Consider the following 13406-nt stretch of genomic DNA (forward strand, 5'->3'; position numbering starts at 1 on the left):
AGTTGGGATTTTCATTCCCCTCTCACGCTCAGGGCTGAAGCCTGGTGGCCTGGAGGACAACAAGGGATCGAGGTTGCGCAAGCTAGCCGTGGCTAATAAACGCTATTGGTGTTCCTGATCTTAGTCAAACGCTATTTTGCTGCGCTACGGAGGTACGGCCGCCGACTGTCCGGCGCTAGCTGTGCGAACTCACGTGATATTATTTGATTGCACTCCCCAAGTCTGTAATAGACTTTGGTCGACGCGTTCCCCTAATAATGAATTGATGATCGTGGATTCCATCGGACAGGCACTACAGCATGCTGTGTCTGATCACAGACAACATCTACGAAAGCCTCAGGGAGTGGGAGGCTGAGCGTGTGTTGCAGTTTGAAATCATCCTGTCCTTTCGAAATTTGCTCCAAAAATCCTCTAGAGACCTCTCTCCCAAGATGCCTCCCGTTTCGGGTTTTGTCAAGCTGTCACAATCTCGGCAACTGCACTTTGACGCTGTTGTCATACACCAGCCGCAACAACCCACGAGGCTGTACTATGTACCCGTTTGAGTCATTCTCGATGTCATCATTGACAGACTGCCTTGGATCATGCAATCATGACTAAATCGTCGCACAACATGTTTCTGTTTCATCGAAGCATGTCCGCGAGATTTTGTTCCAGTCCAAATTCTCCGAGTCGTACAGCAATTCAACATCTTATGCCGTAGCACCTTGTGCTACTTGTACGCTCATGGCTTGTACGTGTCGTTGCTCCTCCAGATGTTTCTCAGGGGTATTCCACCTTTTACCTGGTACGTCATCGGCTTCATCGGCTGAACCTCCAAAGTGCCGTGTCCGTGCGCGCACAGGGCTGGCCTGAGCAAGCTTGTTCAGACCTCTGGATGGCCCAAGTGTAAGACACAGCGAGAACCTCGTCAACACAATGGCCAAGTAACTGCTGTGCTGAGAGCGAGGCTGTGTACCTGCCCGAGATCAGGTTCGCGCCACGTATAGAGCAGCTCCAGGGTACAAAGCCACCAGCATGACGTGTCATGATTTTGCCGAGACATGTCTCAATCCTTCTACACGTCTCCGAGTAAAAAGCTGAGCAGACTGCCAACCGTAAGTCCACTGACGAGCATGAGTCCCATGAAGCCACCAGCAGCCTGTCGCTCCTCAGGGGCCACCCAGTCCCCTGCGCCCATCATACACTCACTGCCGAGATAACCGTTCGTGAGGCCGAAGAGGAACTGCACAATGACCAAGTAGAATAAGTCACTGCTTAGAACTGCACCCTTCCCCTTGATATTGCACAAGAAATAGAGAGGAATGAAGAGCAGTCTGGCCATGGCCAGGCAAAACAGCGCGAAAGGATAGTGCGTCAGAGATATCGGTTTCCACAGAGTCGACAGCCGGCCAAGGAGATCTCCGAAATTCCATACCAAGAACGCGGCGGGGATAAAGATGGCAGAGTCAACTCCGCTAACAGATTGAATGGAAGCAGTGAAGACCGGAAAGACCATCGTGACCGCAAAGCAGACAAAGACTGCTGCTGCGAGAAATGGCATCTTGAGAAACAGGGTAGTAAGAGCCACGGAGGGACGTTCATCTGCTTCGACATCTACTGTACTGTCAGTTGTGGAACTGGCATTACCGGTCAGGACATCTGCTTCGGACGTGTCATCAACCGAGGATTTGGCTGCTGAATCAAGGCTTTTATGGTGCGGATGCCGCCTCAGGAGATAGAAGAAAGCCAAGAGAGAGAAGACCGAAATGAGAGTCGCAGTCAGGAAATATATCAACGCAGAAGTCGGAGAAGCATCTGCACTGTCTGCGCCATCTCGACCTTTGGGAGGCACTGCCATAACCGAGATAATCTGAGCCAGTGGTGGGAGCACTCCTGCCACAGCCTGGCCAGTCATGATTGCTTGCGTATATTCGCTTCTGCCAAATCCCGATGCGAATGAAAACAGTCCATTTTGGATAAGTCCTGTCGAAAAGCTCGCGATAAATATTGCTAGGAGCAAGAAGCCGAAGTATACTCCTGCGGGTGTCCGGACCAGTGTCGATAGGGACAAAATACCAAAGACCACCGTGTTGATAGCTAGTGATGCTGCTATTCGCTTTGGATATGATGCCCCCTTTTGCAGGGTCGTCAATACAATCATCGAAGTGAGGTTCGTCACGGTCGACACAGAGATCTCGGCAGCTTGGAAGTGGTTCACAATCCATTGGCTTGTGCGAAAACGGTGCTGGAAGTAGGAGGCTGCGGCAAGAAACATGTTCCTGTCCATATATTAATCACCTCACCGACAATGCTGGACTGCGAAACATACCAGGCCCATAGCATGGCTATCCCAAGTAGAAAAAAGATCGCGTATTCGAGCCACGAGAAGGGGGTCTCGGTCGTGCCCCCTTCCACCTCATCCTCTGCGCTGTCATCATCTCTTTCTGTGCCATTCTGGAGAGGCTCGTAGTCCTGCCTTGGACGGAACAGACTCTGGATCCAACCCATGTTGGACAATTCCTGCAGTTCGAACGTTTGGTGCTGGCTGTGCGCAGTTTGCGGCATTAAATACGACAGACACTGCCGTCAGAAAATGTTGTCTAAGATGTCATTTTCGATGCGGAACGGGTGCTCTCCTAGTCACGAGATACTCCCTGTGCAACTGAACAACGTTGTCACGTTGGCAAGAAAGGGCAGCGGGAAGTCACCAGATGAATGAAGCTTATGAGCCTAGGTGATGCACCGTAGAGACACAACGGCGGATCCCGCAGTCCATTCAATGGACGCGCCGGCTCTGTACGGCTCTTAAGTACGGAGTAGCTTGGCCATTATCCACCTCGTGCCACGTCCATCGTCCTCACAGACTGGTCACGTAAAGAGCCGAGAAGGGACTAGAAAACATGTTGTATGTCAGAATAAATGACGGTCAATGTTCATGACTTGTCGTCCGCCGTTCCTGAACGCCTTGCTATACTCAAACAGACACAAAGATCTCCTCGTCCTCGATTGCCCCTCTACTCCTCCAACTCGGCTCGGAACGCCACCATGTCCTCCCTACTCAACCACTCGAGTTGGACAGCGGTCGCCAGGAGGTCTGCGGCGCTCTCAGGGATCAGCATGGGGCTACCGTCGAGGTAGGCGGCCACTGCCTCCAGCTTCCTCCACAAGAGCAACTGCAGCCTCCTGGCAACCTTGCTGCTTCCTGTCACAATCGCACCTCTACCATCAGCGCGTCTCCACAGAAGTTCTCTCGCCACATATAACAGCCACATGACGTTTGACTTTGGTAGGAACCTTGCGTACTTATCGACCGCTTCATGGTCGTAGTCCTCCTCAATCTCAGCCAGCGCCTCCACCTTGGCCCCCACTGCCTTGGCCCAGTCTCGTACCTTCCGGTAAGTGTCGTACTGGCGCTGGTCGGATGGATGTGAGCTGGAGCTGTCATTGTCTTCCCAGAACTTGATTGTATCGAAGATGATGACTTCTTTTTCGGACTCGCTGCTGATTTTGGCTCGCGAAATAGTGTAATCTATTATCGTGACTCGGAGGTTTGACAGACCTAACTTGGTCAGGGGCTCCTCAGTCATGTTTTGTACAAGTTCGTCAGCGACGTCCATTGCAACGTTCGTGGACCGTGGTCGGCAGCAGAGATTGCCGTTGTGCAAGTCTCTGTGTTCAAATTCGAGTGACTCTTCAGCATTGGCGAGTATCATGGCGGTTTTCCAGAAGATGTCATAAGCTTGGAACGCGGACAAACTGCTCAACTTGGCAAGTGGCATCCCAGCGTGATCCATTTCGATGATCACGTACGTTTGGTGTTCAGAAAGGTTCGTCGGGTTCAAGTTCTGTGCTTCACTGCCGTTTGTGTCCTTGAAGTTTTCAAATGCCTCGAGGAGTACATCAGGATATTTCCCACTGACAACGTGGACACCTCTGCAGCGGGCGAAGCCATGCATCTGATCAAGAGCCAACAAGACTCGGACTTCTCGGATTATGGATTCCATGTCGGCGATGCCGTCTGCTTCGTCTGACTTCTCGACGTCGAAAGCAATGACCTTTATTACCAGGCCTCCGCGCTCTTCGACTTTGATGGCCTCTTCGCTTTCTTTCGGTCTGAGCTCAAAGACATCGGCAAAGGAGCCTTCTCCAAGTTTGGTACAGACATATCTCTTTCCGAGGCTTCTACCGAATTCTTGAAAGTCTTGTACTCCCCGCTGAACCAGAGATAGCAGAGGTGTGAGTGCTTCGAGCTTTTCGTGTCCGAGTGCCTGGAGGAAGATGTCAGCCTACGGAGGTCTTTGCCTGTGAAGTCGTCTTGAGGTGACTGACCGCCATTTTCCTTGATGTTGGTTTTCGTCGTCCTCGCAGTCGTGGATTATGGTGGGCTGGTGGTTTTCCGATTGGCACTGGAGGCTGCTGGACAGGCTGGACGGTCTTGTCTCTATCATCCTCGGCCGTTAGTTGGCTCATCCTCTCCGTAATGTCATTCTCGTCGTCGCCTCCAAACAGATCAAAGTGCATTGCTCGCGCCTTGGGCCCTTTCTTCTTGCCATAGGTCTTATCCGAGCGGCGATTCGGTCGTTTCTGGTTTTCCAGCAGGCTGAGCGCCTCGGGATCCGCCATCTTGAAAGTGTCTCACAATATTTGACGAAGAGAAGTTCAGGCTTACCAGTATGGAACTTTTGAATGTGAATCTAGGAGTCTAATCCTTGTTAAGTTAGCGTCGGATAAAGCCGTGTGGCGGCCGTTGCTAGGAGACTGGTAAAGCCCAAAAGCAGCGTGCTTTCGTGCTCCATCCCGACACCAATTTCCCGTACTTGGCAAGAATGAAGTGGTGCTGCTCTAAACAATACAAAGGGGTGTGGCACAAATGTGCTTGCTCATGGTCCCATTCACTTTCTATAGTCCTCCCATGAGGGATGGAACATGTCCCTGTACATAACAATATCCTCCGGCATACTCTCGTGCGGTGTTGGAGCCCTTCCTGCATCTGTGAAAGGCAGTAACCTCTGGCGTTTGCCATGAGGCCTGGTTCTCCGCTTCCCACCACGAAGCACTACAGCTACGCGATCATACGCATCGATGATCCTGCTAGGCCTCATGTCCCACATGCTGTCATACATATTCCAGTACCGCTTGAGCGAGATGACTTTGTACCGTCGCATCCACCCTTCCGGCTTGGTATACATTCCGACGCCAAAAATCCACCGCAGGCCACGTATAAAAGTCCAGCGAATGAAGTGTTCCCTGATCTGGATCCCATAGGTATCACGCAATCTCTTCAGTATGCGCGTCCAACGAAGACATTGCTCTGGTGATACAGCGCGCATTCCTCTGCGAGTTTTAAAACACCACGTCATCAGAGCTTTTTGGAATGTTTCGTTGAATAGGGCATTCAGGTTTGATTCACCGTAGGATAGCCTGGTGTGGTGCACTTGTTCATACAGCCCAGTCGCTCTGTACGTCTCTGCTATCCAGTAGACGAGACTTTCGAGTTCCTTCATACGACCCGATTGACCTAGCGCTCTCAATGGCCCCCGCCAGTACTTGATTGGAAAGTGGACGCCGGACGCCAAAAGATGTTGAAGCATTCCGATCAGGAGTGCAGTCTGATCAATTCTTTCTGCTCGGGTTAATTCTGTCACTCTTGTGAGCCGAAGTATGCTTGTAATAGCCAGCGGCAGCGCTGTGGTGATACTTTCGCTTCCACGTCCCTGCAGGCTCCTGGCGATATTGACAGCGGCGGGCCAGTTGCCGAGAAGCAGCATGGCTTTGATTACCATCGTGGCGGAACGCAGTCGGGCTTGTTGGTCAAGTTCTCCCTTGCACAAAATTGTAAGAGTCCGATTTATCTGCTTCCAATCTCCGGTGCGACAGTATTCTGTCAGCAGCCTTTCTTGCAGTTCTGCATCCTCGAAAACTTCGTGGTGCATATCACTGTCAACAAGTGCTTGAACCATGTCCCAGTGGCCAGCATGACACAATTTCTTGATGACTTGGACAAACACCGAAGATCCAGTGTCGATGCCGAGTTCTGCCAGTCTGTTGAATCTGGCCTGCAATGTAGCATTATCTGGTGCCGTGATTACCATTTGTCGAACGGCGAGTGGGCCCACCTCAATCAAACCAATGATTCTGAGACTGTTGACGGCAAAATCAAACGAGAATGAACGGGTTGCAAAGCCTCGAGCCACGAACTCATCGCTCAGCTTCTTTGGAGCGACACCTAAGGTATTGCTCGCAACAACGTTTAGGGACTCTGCAGAGAAGCCCCTGACCCTACTTCTTTCCCTTGACCATGCCCGATGGGCCTGGGCGTCGAAGGATGCACCAGCAGCATTCATAGGGGCTAAAAAGCTATTGACCTGCCTGTCATCAGCTGCCAGATGATTGACAAAAGGCAAGAGGTCTTCGAATTTGGCAGGTAGATCTCGCCTCGAAATCAGGTATGAGTGCATCATAAAAGCGTCGGAAGCGCGATTATGCTGCCAGAGACCGGAAGTGACTTCGCTATAGATATGGGCATTCGGTAGAAGATCGTAGACATTGCAAAATGCTCGCATAGCAGTGGGTGCATTTGAGAGACAAGCAGCTGAAAAAGCGCTCAATAGATCTTCCCGTCCTCGATATATCCGGACCTGTGGCTCAAGCAGCCAACTTGCAATTTTTGCAGCTTTGTCTGGTTGATCACCTTCTAGACTCGTCCCTATAACTTCCGCGAACAGAGCGGGTCGGTCAAATTTGTGTCCGATGGCTCTTTTGCAGAGCTTCGAAAGGAAAGGTTGATCATTGCTTCCGGCGGAAAGGAAGGTAAACCAAAGAGCATTCACTCGAGGGTCCTTGTCATCGAAGCGCACAGCTTTTCCACGATGCATGGTTGCACGCCAGATAGCTTTGATGCCTTCGTGCCCGTTCATAAGAGCTTGAGCTCTTATTAGGATGTGCCAAAGTTCAATATTTTGGCGTCCTGGGAGTTTGTCAATCAGACGGGACCCAATGTCTGACTGATGCCCAACATCCGCTTCGAAGCAGAGTTGGTCTTTGGTTCGGATGCCATGGATGAATGCATCTGCCAGTACAGCCTCCCATTCCTCGTGATTCGAATCTTGGTTGGAAGTAGGCCATGGACGAACTTCCCGTTCCTCGCCATGATAAGTGAGATTCACTCTTGACGCAGGCAAAGTCGAAACACTTCGTTTGAGACGCGGGCCCCATGGTTGAATTTTGATATGACCATTTGCACTGCCAGAGGCTCCAAGCTCCTCCTGATATAACCACGCCTGCGGGGACAGTATTCGGAAGTGGAATATCCTAGGCCATCTGACAAGTCCTCGCCAACTTAATCGCATGTAGCGAACACCAAACGCGTTGAACAGATGATCCTCAACGAGCGCGTGAAATGACTGACATCAAATCGGGGATAGTAGATGCATGTTCCAACGATGACCAATGTGGTCGAAGAAAGAAAAGGATCAGGAGATTTCAATACAGTCGATACCGGCTGGTCACGTGTGCTAGTCAAAGAGCTTGGCGCGAGCTCCTTCTGATTGATCTCGACTTCACTTCCGCCGCAGTTGGTTTTCTAAGCTGCTACAGCCTCAACATTGATCAAACTCGACCGAAGACCTGCGGAGTCGACACAATGGTCACCCCTACAGCTGCCCGCATGATGCAGGCCACCCGAGCTCGCATGTTTAGACCATCTCCAGCTCAATTGAAAGGGTCAGTCATTCTTTAGCGGTTATTCTACACCACCACGCCTGGGATGGTCACATGGATTCATCAAATATGAGCTTGTTGATTGTGCTGACTTGTGCGCTTCTAGATTCGTCTACCGCGAAAACCGAGTGCCCTTCTACCAACGCCTTTTTCAGAGCCATGATGGAAAACGACAATGGTGGAAGGTTAGTTTTGTCTTACTGGAATTTTAGCAACTTTTCGTCCCTTGATCTACGAGCTTCCTCTCTCGCGGATGAGTATGAAGAGGCGGATATGTCAATTTAACAATGGGTTTTGTTCAACGGTCCGCCGACTCCTCCAACGCTGTCTCAATGCTCGCCTTCGGCACACGAGTTTCCTGCATACCGCTCCGGATGTTCAAGGAAACTCTTCAGCCTCATTCGATGTACCGGAGTCGACTTTAGGCAATAACAAGCGAATTGGCAACACTTTGGAAATGGCACTTTGGGCGGGGGGCCTCCGTCGTGCATCCACATCGTCTGAGCTGGATGCGCCATCGAGCTACACATGGCACTCATAAGTGCTGTCTATGAGCCTGCGCCAGACTTTCAGAGATGAAACGCTCGATCACGGAACCACTCGTGGCTCAAGGGGGCATAGCCGAGGACCTTGATCCATCAGACCCATTCGAGCCACGACGTCGCATGACCCTTTTTCTCTTGAAGTTTGCGCCAAAGTTCTACGTTGACCTTGCTGACTTTCTTTCTTGCAGACGTCCCGAAGCCCTTATATCCTCTACCCTTACTACACCATGTTGGTCGGCTCCTTCACGTACGCGGTGTACGGAATGACTCGCATGGTTTTCGGTCACAAGACACTCTGGTAGACTGTGTGCAGGTTTCAGGCCGGTACCGGATTGACCGTGGGGCAGAGGGCGTGAGCGGTCCGCTAAGACTTATTGTACATATGTATCGCGCAGTCGCAGTCAAACTCGAAGAAAATTGCCCGGCCACGCCAACTTTACACCGTTCGCATTCATCGTGATGTTACTTTCGACCTCTGCCTTGAGGTCTTAATGCCGACTCATAGAACTCACAAGTTTCTTGCTTCGCCTGAAGGCTGTGGCCTTGAGGCTGCAGGTCCTCCACGTCACCAGCCTGCCATGTGGACGAAGTTCTTGGGAGGACGGCGGTGGTATTCACCGATTTTGGATCCTTGGGACGTTGAGTCCACGAGCAAAATTGGGTTTATCATGCACTTGGCTCATACTGCGAATCGAAATGGTTGTGGCGAGCACGTTGGTATTATATGCCAGTCACCACCCCGTCTCCAAGAATGATCTTCCCACGATTGTCCATTTCTGCATGATGATTGGTGGCAGTGTCGGAGATTGGTCGATGAAGCAAAACCAGAAACAACACCTGTGAATGGCACGCTTACATAGTATTGACGAGTCAAGGCCAACCCTTGTTAACCTGGACCGCTGACTTCCCAGATCCCAAGGTCCGTCCAGAAAGACCATGCGACTTCACCTCGTGCTCTCTTTTGCTCGGCGATTTTGCTTTTCTAAGACGCTGGAATGCCTTCACCGGACGACCACAGGTCTTCAGACGCGCGCCCGAGTTCGTGCTCATTTCGAACCCATCCAGATGCTTCGCACTACTAATGTTCTCTGTACGAGACGACTCCATAACGTCTAGTTCTATCACAATTTAATCTCGCCTGGATGTGCAAATATATCTATAAGTATATCTATAAGTTGCAACCCCCCTCTGGTAGGATTTAATGGCCAAGGTACCAGGGTGCAAGCAAGATGTTCTCTGTACGCCCTATTCTCCTGCTTTATGTCGGTTGTTCCCTGTCATTCCCTCTGACCAGCATCAACAAGCGTGATGTCCCTGATTTTGTGCGTCAATATGGTAATGTCCTACTCCTCCGCATACAACGCTCAGTACTAACCGCAACTCTAGCACCGGTTGCGTATCTCTGCTCCACGGAGATCTACTTTCCCAGCGACATTGGAGCGCAAATTGCCCACACGCACCCAGAAGATGCCTCGGGCGCGACCATCACACCTCCTGCGGCATTGACGCTGTCCAACCTCGACAGCCTGAATGCCTTTGCCGATTCGGGGACGAACGTCTATTTGACTTCGAATGAAGGCATCCAGGCCTTGCCATCGTGGTTCCGCGGCACTCGCCCTCAGTCGGACGGCAGCACTCCATCGACCGTCGCCAGTGCCATTGTCACAGTGTCCAAGCCCAACGACATCGTCGACGCCTTTTACTTCTACTTCTACGCGTACAACCAGGGGAATTGGGTGTTGGGCTCTCCCGCGCTCGAGTTTGGAGATCACGTCGGCGACTGGGAGCACACGATGGTTCGGTTCGTCAGCGGTGCGCCAACGGCCGTATACTACTCGCAGCATAGCGGCGGCGAGGCCTTCACATACGCCACTACAGAGAAAGGGCCCGACGGTGTGCGTCCGGTGGTGTACGTCGCGAACGGGACGCATGCAAACTACGCCACCGTCGGCCCTCATGATCATACGATTCCGAATCTGAATACAGAAGCGGGCCCGCTGACCGATCACACGGACAAAGGCCCGTTTTGGGACCCGCTCGTGTCGGCCTATTTGTATAGTTATGATAACAGTACGGGAGTGTTCGCTGCGTATAATGGCGTGGATCCGACGGCTTGGTTGGGTTTCGCTGGGCGTTGGGGCGATAATGAGTTGCCGGACTCGACACCAGGACAGATCGATGTTTTTGGAGAGAAGAAATATGTTGCCGGACCGACAGGGCCGAGGGATAAGAGCCTGGGTCGGAGGGCCGTTTGTCCGGACGGAGACAGTTGTGATGTCAAGTCGTCTTTGGCGCCATAGATGTGTGCGTGGGAAACTTCTGAACAGAGTGATAGGACGGACGGGACTAATGTTGACTTGGGAAGAATAAGACTGAACGCTAATCATACATCTGGAACTTAATAAGAGCATGGAAGTGAGGAATGGAGGTATTTCTAATAACTACCGCTCTCGAACGTATAGATTAGTGTCGCGTGGTCATCGGTTTTGGAGGGAAACATCATCTTCATGAAAAGACATACGGATCGAGAGAAACTTCGGACCACAAGAAGAGCACCGTTCAAGTCCTTTCAGTTCCTCCCAAGGTTATGTTCGCAGCAAAGGTGTAAATGAGACAAAAAATCCTCCTTGCGTACAACTTCGCCTGCGCGAAGATTCTTAGATGGCTCAGATAAACCGCCATGCAGAACTATAGCAGCACATAGAAAGAAAAAAGAAAACGCAATGAACCAAGACGAAGGAAAAGGGAAAAAGGCGAACCAATCTGTTACGTTGCCAAGAAGCAATATCCTTAAACATCTGCGATGATATTGTGTTTGTGTCATCATCTCGTTCCGTCATGCAAAGGTTCGTGAAGCTCGTGATATTGTGGTTGACTACATTGCCATCTGGGTAGGATGTTCGAATGACGCTGTGGCTCGGCGGACGAGGGAGGCAGTTGGAACCCGTAAAACGATGGGAAGTGAGTGTCGGTCCTGCCGTAACGGACCTCCATTGTCCAGGCGCTTGCGCGATAAAAAAAAAGTCTTATGAAAGAAGTGCGCCAGTGCTTTTCGACATGTTTTCTGAAATTGCGTGATGCACAACGCTGAACAGTTGTAAGTGCTGGATGCAAATTCCGCCTCCGCCACATCGCTAGGCTCTTGATTCTGTGTGCTCAGATGAAATTCTTGGTCGTGACAACAGGACCGGCTTTGATCCTTGTGGCGGCTGGTGGTAAAGACGACCAACCTTCTGGGGCCTTGGTAAGCTCGTGGGCCTCTGAATGACTTGTGCCGAGCCTGGGGGAATGGTTGGCGCGTCCACTGACACGGCCTGCTGAGCCGTTGTGCGAGGTTCTGTCTGGCAGCCAATTCTTGAAGAGAGGTTTGAAACAAGGGATGCAGGCGCAGATGATGCCTGTGCCCACTTCGACAACGGACCACTTCATTGTGGGTACCGAGCCTTGCGTCACGTCGAGACTCTCGACCCCCTCGAGAACACTGATGCGCAGGGCCGAGGCCACGGTCGCGAAAAGGCCGATCGCGAAGAGCATTGACACCACGTACTTCTGCCGCCGTGGTAGGTTGAGTCTCCAGAACACGGGCAACGGTAGGGTACAGAGCAAGAAGTCGGTGAAGATGGAGAACGCAGTCGAGAAGTAGTAGAAGTTGACGATTGGGAGACAGTTTCTCGGCAGTGTGAAGTCCCACGCGCCCTGGACCGGCTTGCATTGGAAGATGGTGACCAGGATACTGCAGATCCATACACCAAGGATGGCGGCGCTGAGAGCGTACATGGTTCTTCGGAAGGTCGTCGTAGGGAAGACACGAATGTAGGAGACGACGATGCTCATCTTGACAAGCATGAGGGCCGTCACGTACATGACCTGGCATATCCACAGTGTCTGTTTATTGTTAGTGGTGCTTCAAGACGTGCAAGAGGCGGACTGACTTGGATGGTCTTCTTGATCTTCTCGACGAGATCCAGATCCTGTGGTAGGTCCCATACATGCCTCCCAAGGCCATACCGTACCCCTAGACGGCTCGTGAGTGGATTGACATCTGCTGGTGGTGAGTGTGACTCACCGACTATAGCCATGGCAGAGAATGCGGTGGCAAACAGCCCAGCTGCCACCATGAGGTAGTCATCCGCGGCAACATGCTTGACGACAAAGGCCCGCACAATTAGTCGGAGGCCGATGAATACTGAGGTGACAGCAATGAAGCAGATGTTCAATGTCTTCAATTCTCCGGTCAGGGAATCGTGGGGTAAAAACTCCCCGTGAAATTGATCGGGGTTCGTGATGCTCATGTTGAAGGTCTACAGATGGAAGAGGGCCGCCTTGCACGAGGAGCAGGGCAGGAATTGGCTTGAACGCTCAACAAATGGACAGCGGCTAAAACTTGCAAAAGATCCTCCAGGACGAGAATCGACAGCGCTATTTCATACAAAAACGAAGGACAGAGATTTTGCACTCAGGCTGTGTATTTCGATTCCGACAAAGGGATGCCGTTACTATAAGAGACTGAACCCTGATGCAACGGGACCTGCTCAACGGCGCTCCAGACCACCTACCTATCCTGTAGTGTGGCACATCGTGTTTGTCCGGGTTGTTGGGGAATGAGGTGTTACAATTCTCAAGAAAGTGACCAATGTCGAACCCGGTCATGACTGAGTCCTGCTCATCTGCATACCCTGCTAAATGGGGCACATGGGGGACATCGACTAGAGGTGCGTGATCGAGCGCATCTGTGGTGTGAACGCGGTTGGAAGATTGACCAAGGACACGCGAGAAAGTCGAAATACCACGATTAGCGCGAACTGGCTGCGTCCGAATCGGGCTTCTTGGCACGGCCAGAGCGGCCCCTGAACGGCCTGCCACCCGCCCACACTTGGGAATTCCGCCGTCCAGAGGCTTGATTGGCGCTTGATCCTCAATTTAGTTCTTCCAATCCAGTCGAAATTCCCTCTGGGCAATCCATGATCCACGGTGATCCCAGCAGCGTTCACTCCTCACACTTCCGCCACGAGGTTCCGCCTTACGTCTGCCGGGAATATGAGCCGCCGAAACAAGAACAGGCTTTGACGCGGGATGATACGAGTACCTCGTAGTAGACTGTATCGATGTCTGCTTCATCTGACGAAGTGGCTGTTTCCCTTTTCTTCCCCTCCTGTTCAT

General features: G+C 51.7%; 5 protein-coding genes across 5 annotated transcripts; 1 reads left to right on the forward strand and 4 right to left on the reverse strand.

Annotated features, from left to right (window-relative positions):
* Nucleotides 1-240: 240 nt before the first annotated feature.
* Nucleotides 241-2661, reverse strand: PV05_11492 (uncharacterized protein). The gene is made up of 2 exons (XM_013454979.1): nt 2312-2661; nt 241-2261 (listed from the first exon to the last, which is right to left on the reverse strand). The coding sequence occupies exons 1-2, from the start codon at nt 2545-2547 to the stop codon at nt 1058-1060; spliced, it is 1440 nt and encodes a 479-aa protein (XP_013310433.1). The 5' UTR covers nt 2548-2661; the 3' UTR covers nt 241-1057.
* Nucleotides 2662-2907: 246 nt separating this feature from the next.
* On the reverse strand, nt 2908-4615 carry PV05_11493 (uncharacterized protein). The gene is made up of 2 exons (XM_013454980.1): nt 4312-4615; nt 2908-4250 (listed from the first exon to the last, which is right to left on the reverse strand). The coding sequence occupies exons 1-2, from the start codon at nt 4603-4605 to the stop codon at nt 2997-2999; spliced, it is 1548 nt and encodes a 515-aa protein (XP_013310434.1). The 5' UTR covers nt 4606-4615; the 3' UTR covers nt 2908-2996.
* Nucleotides 4616-4843: 228 nt separating this feature from the next.
* Nucleotides 4844-7423, reverse strand: PV05_11494 (uncharacterized protein). The gene has a single exon (XM_013454981.1). It carries the CDS (start codon nt 7329-7331, stop codon nt 4875-4877), a length of 2457 nt encoding a protein of 818 aa, XP_013310435.1. The 5' UTR covers nt 7332-7423; the 3' UTR covers nt 4844-4874.
* Nucleotides 7424-9475: 2052 nt separating this feature from the next.
* Nucleotides 9476-10546, forward strand: PV05_11495 (uncharacterized protein; the record flags this gene model as incomplete). Its single annotated transcript, XM_013454982.1, has 2 exons — nt 9476-9581; nt 9633-10546. The coding sequence occupies 2 exons, from the start codon at nt 9476-9478 to the stop codon at nt 10544-10546; spliced, it is 1020 nt and encodes a 339-aa protein (XP_013310436.1).
* An 856-nt stretch (nt 10547-11402) lies between these two features.
* PV05_11496 (uncharacterized protein) lies at nt 11403-12538 on the reverse strand (the record flags this gene model as incomplete). The annotated part of the gene is made up of 3 exons (XM_013454983.1): nt 11403-12131; nt 12179-12261; nt 12313-12538. 3 exons carry the CDS (start codon nt 12536-12538, stop codon nt 11403-11405), a joined length of 1038 nt encoding a protein of 345 aa, XP_013310437.1.
* Between the last annotated feature and the right edge of the window lie 868 nt (nt 12539-13406).

This window comes from Exophiala xenobiotica, assembly GCF_000835505.1.
Source record: "Exophiala xenobiotica strain CBS 118157 unplaced genomic scaffold supercont1.7, whole genome shotgun sequence".
Taxonomy (NCBI): domain Eukaryota; kingdom Fungi; phylum Ascomycota; class Eurotiomycetes; order Chaetothyriales; family Herpotrichiellaceae; genus Exophiala; species Exophiala xenobiotica.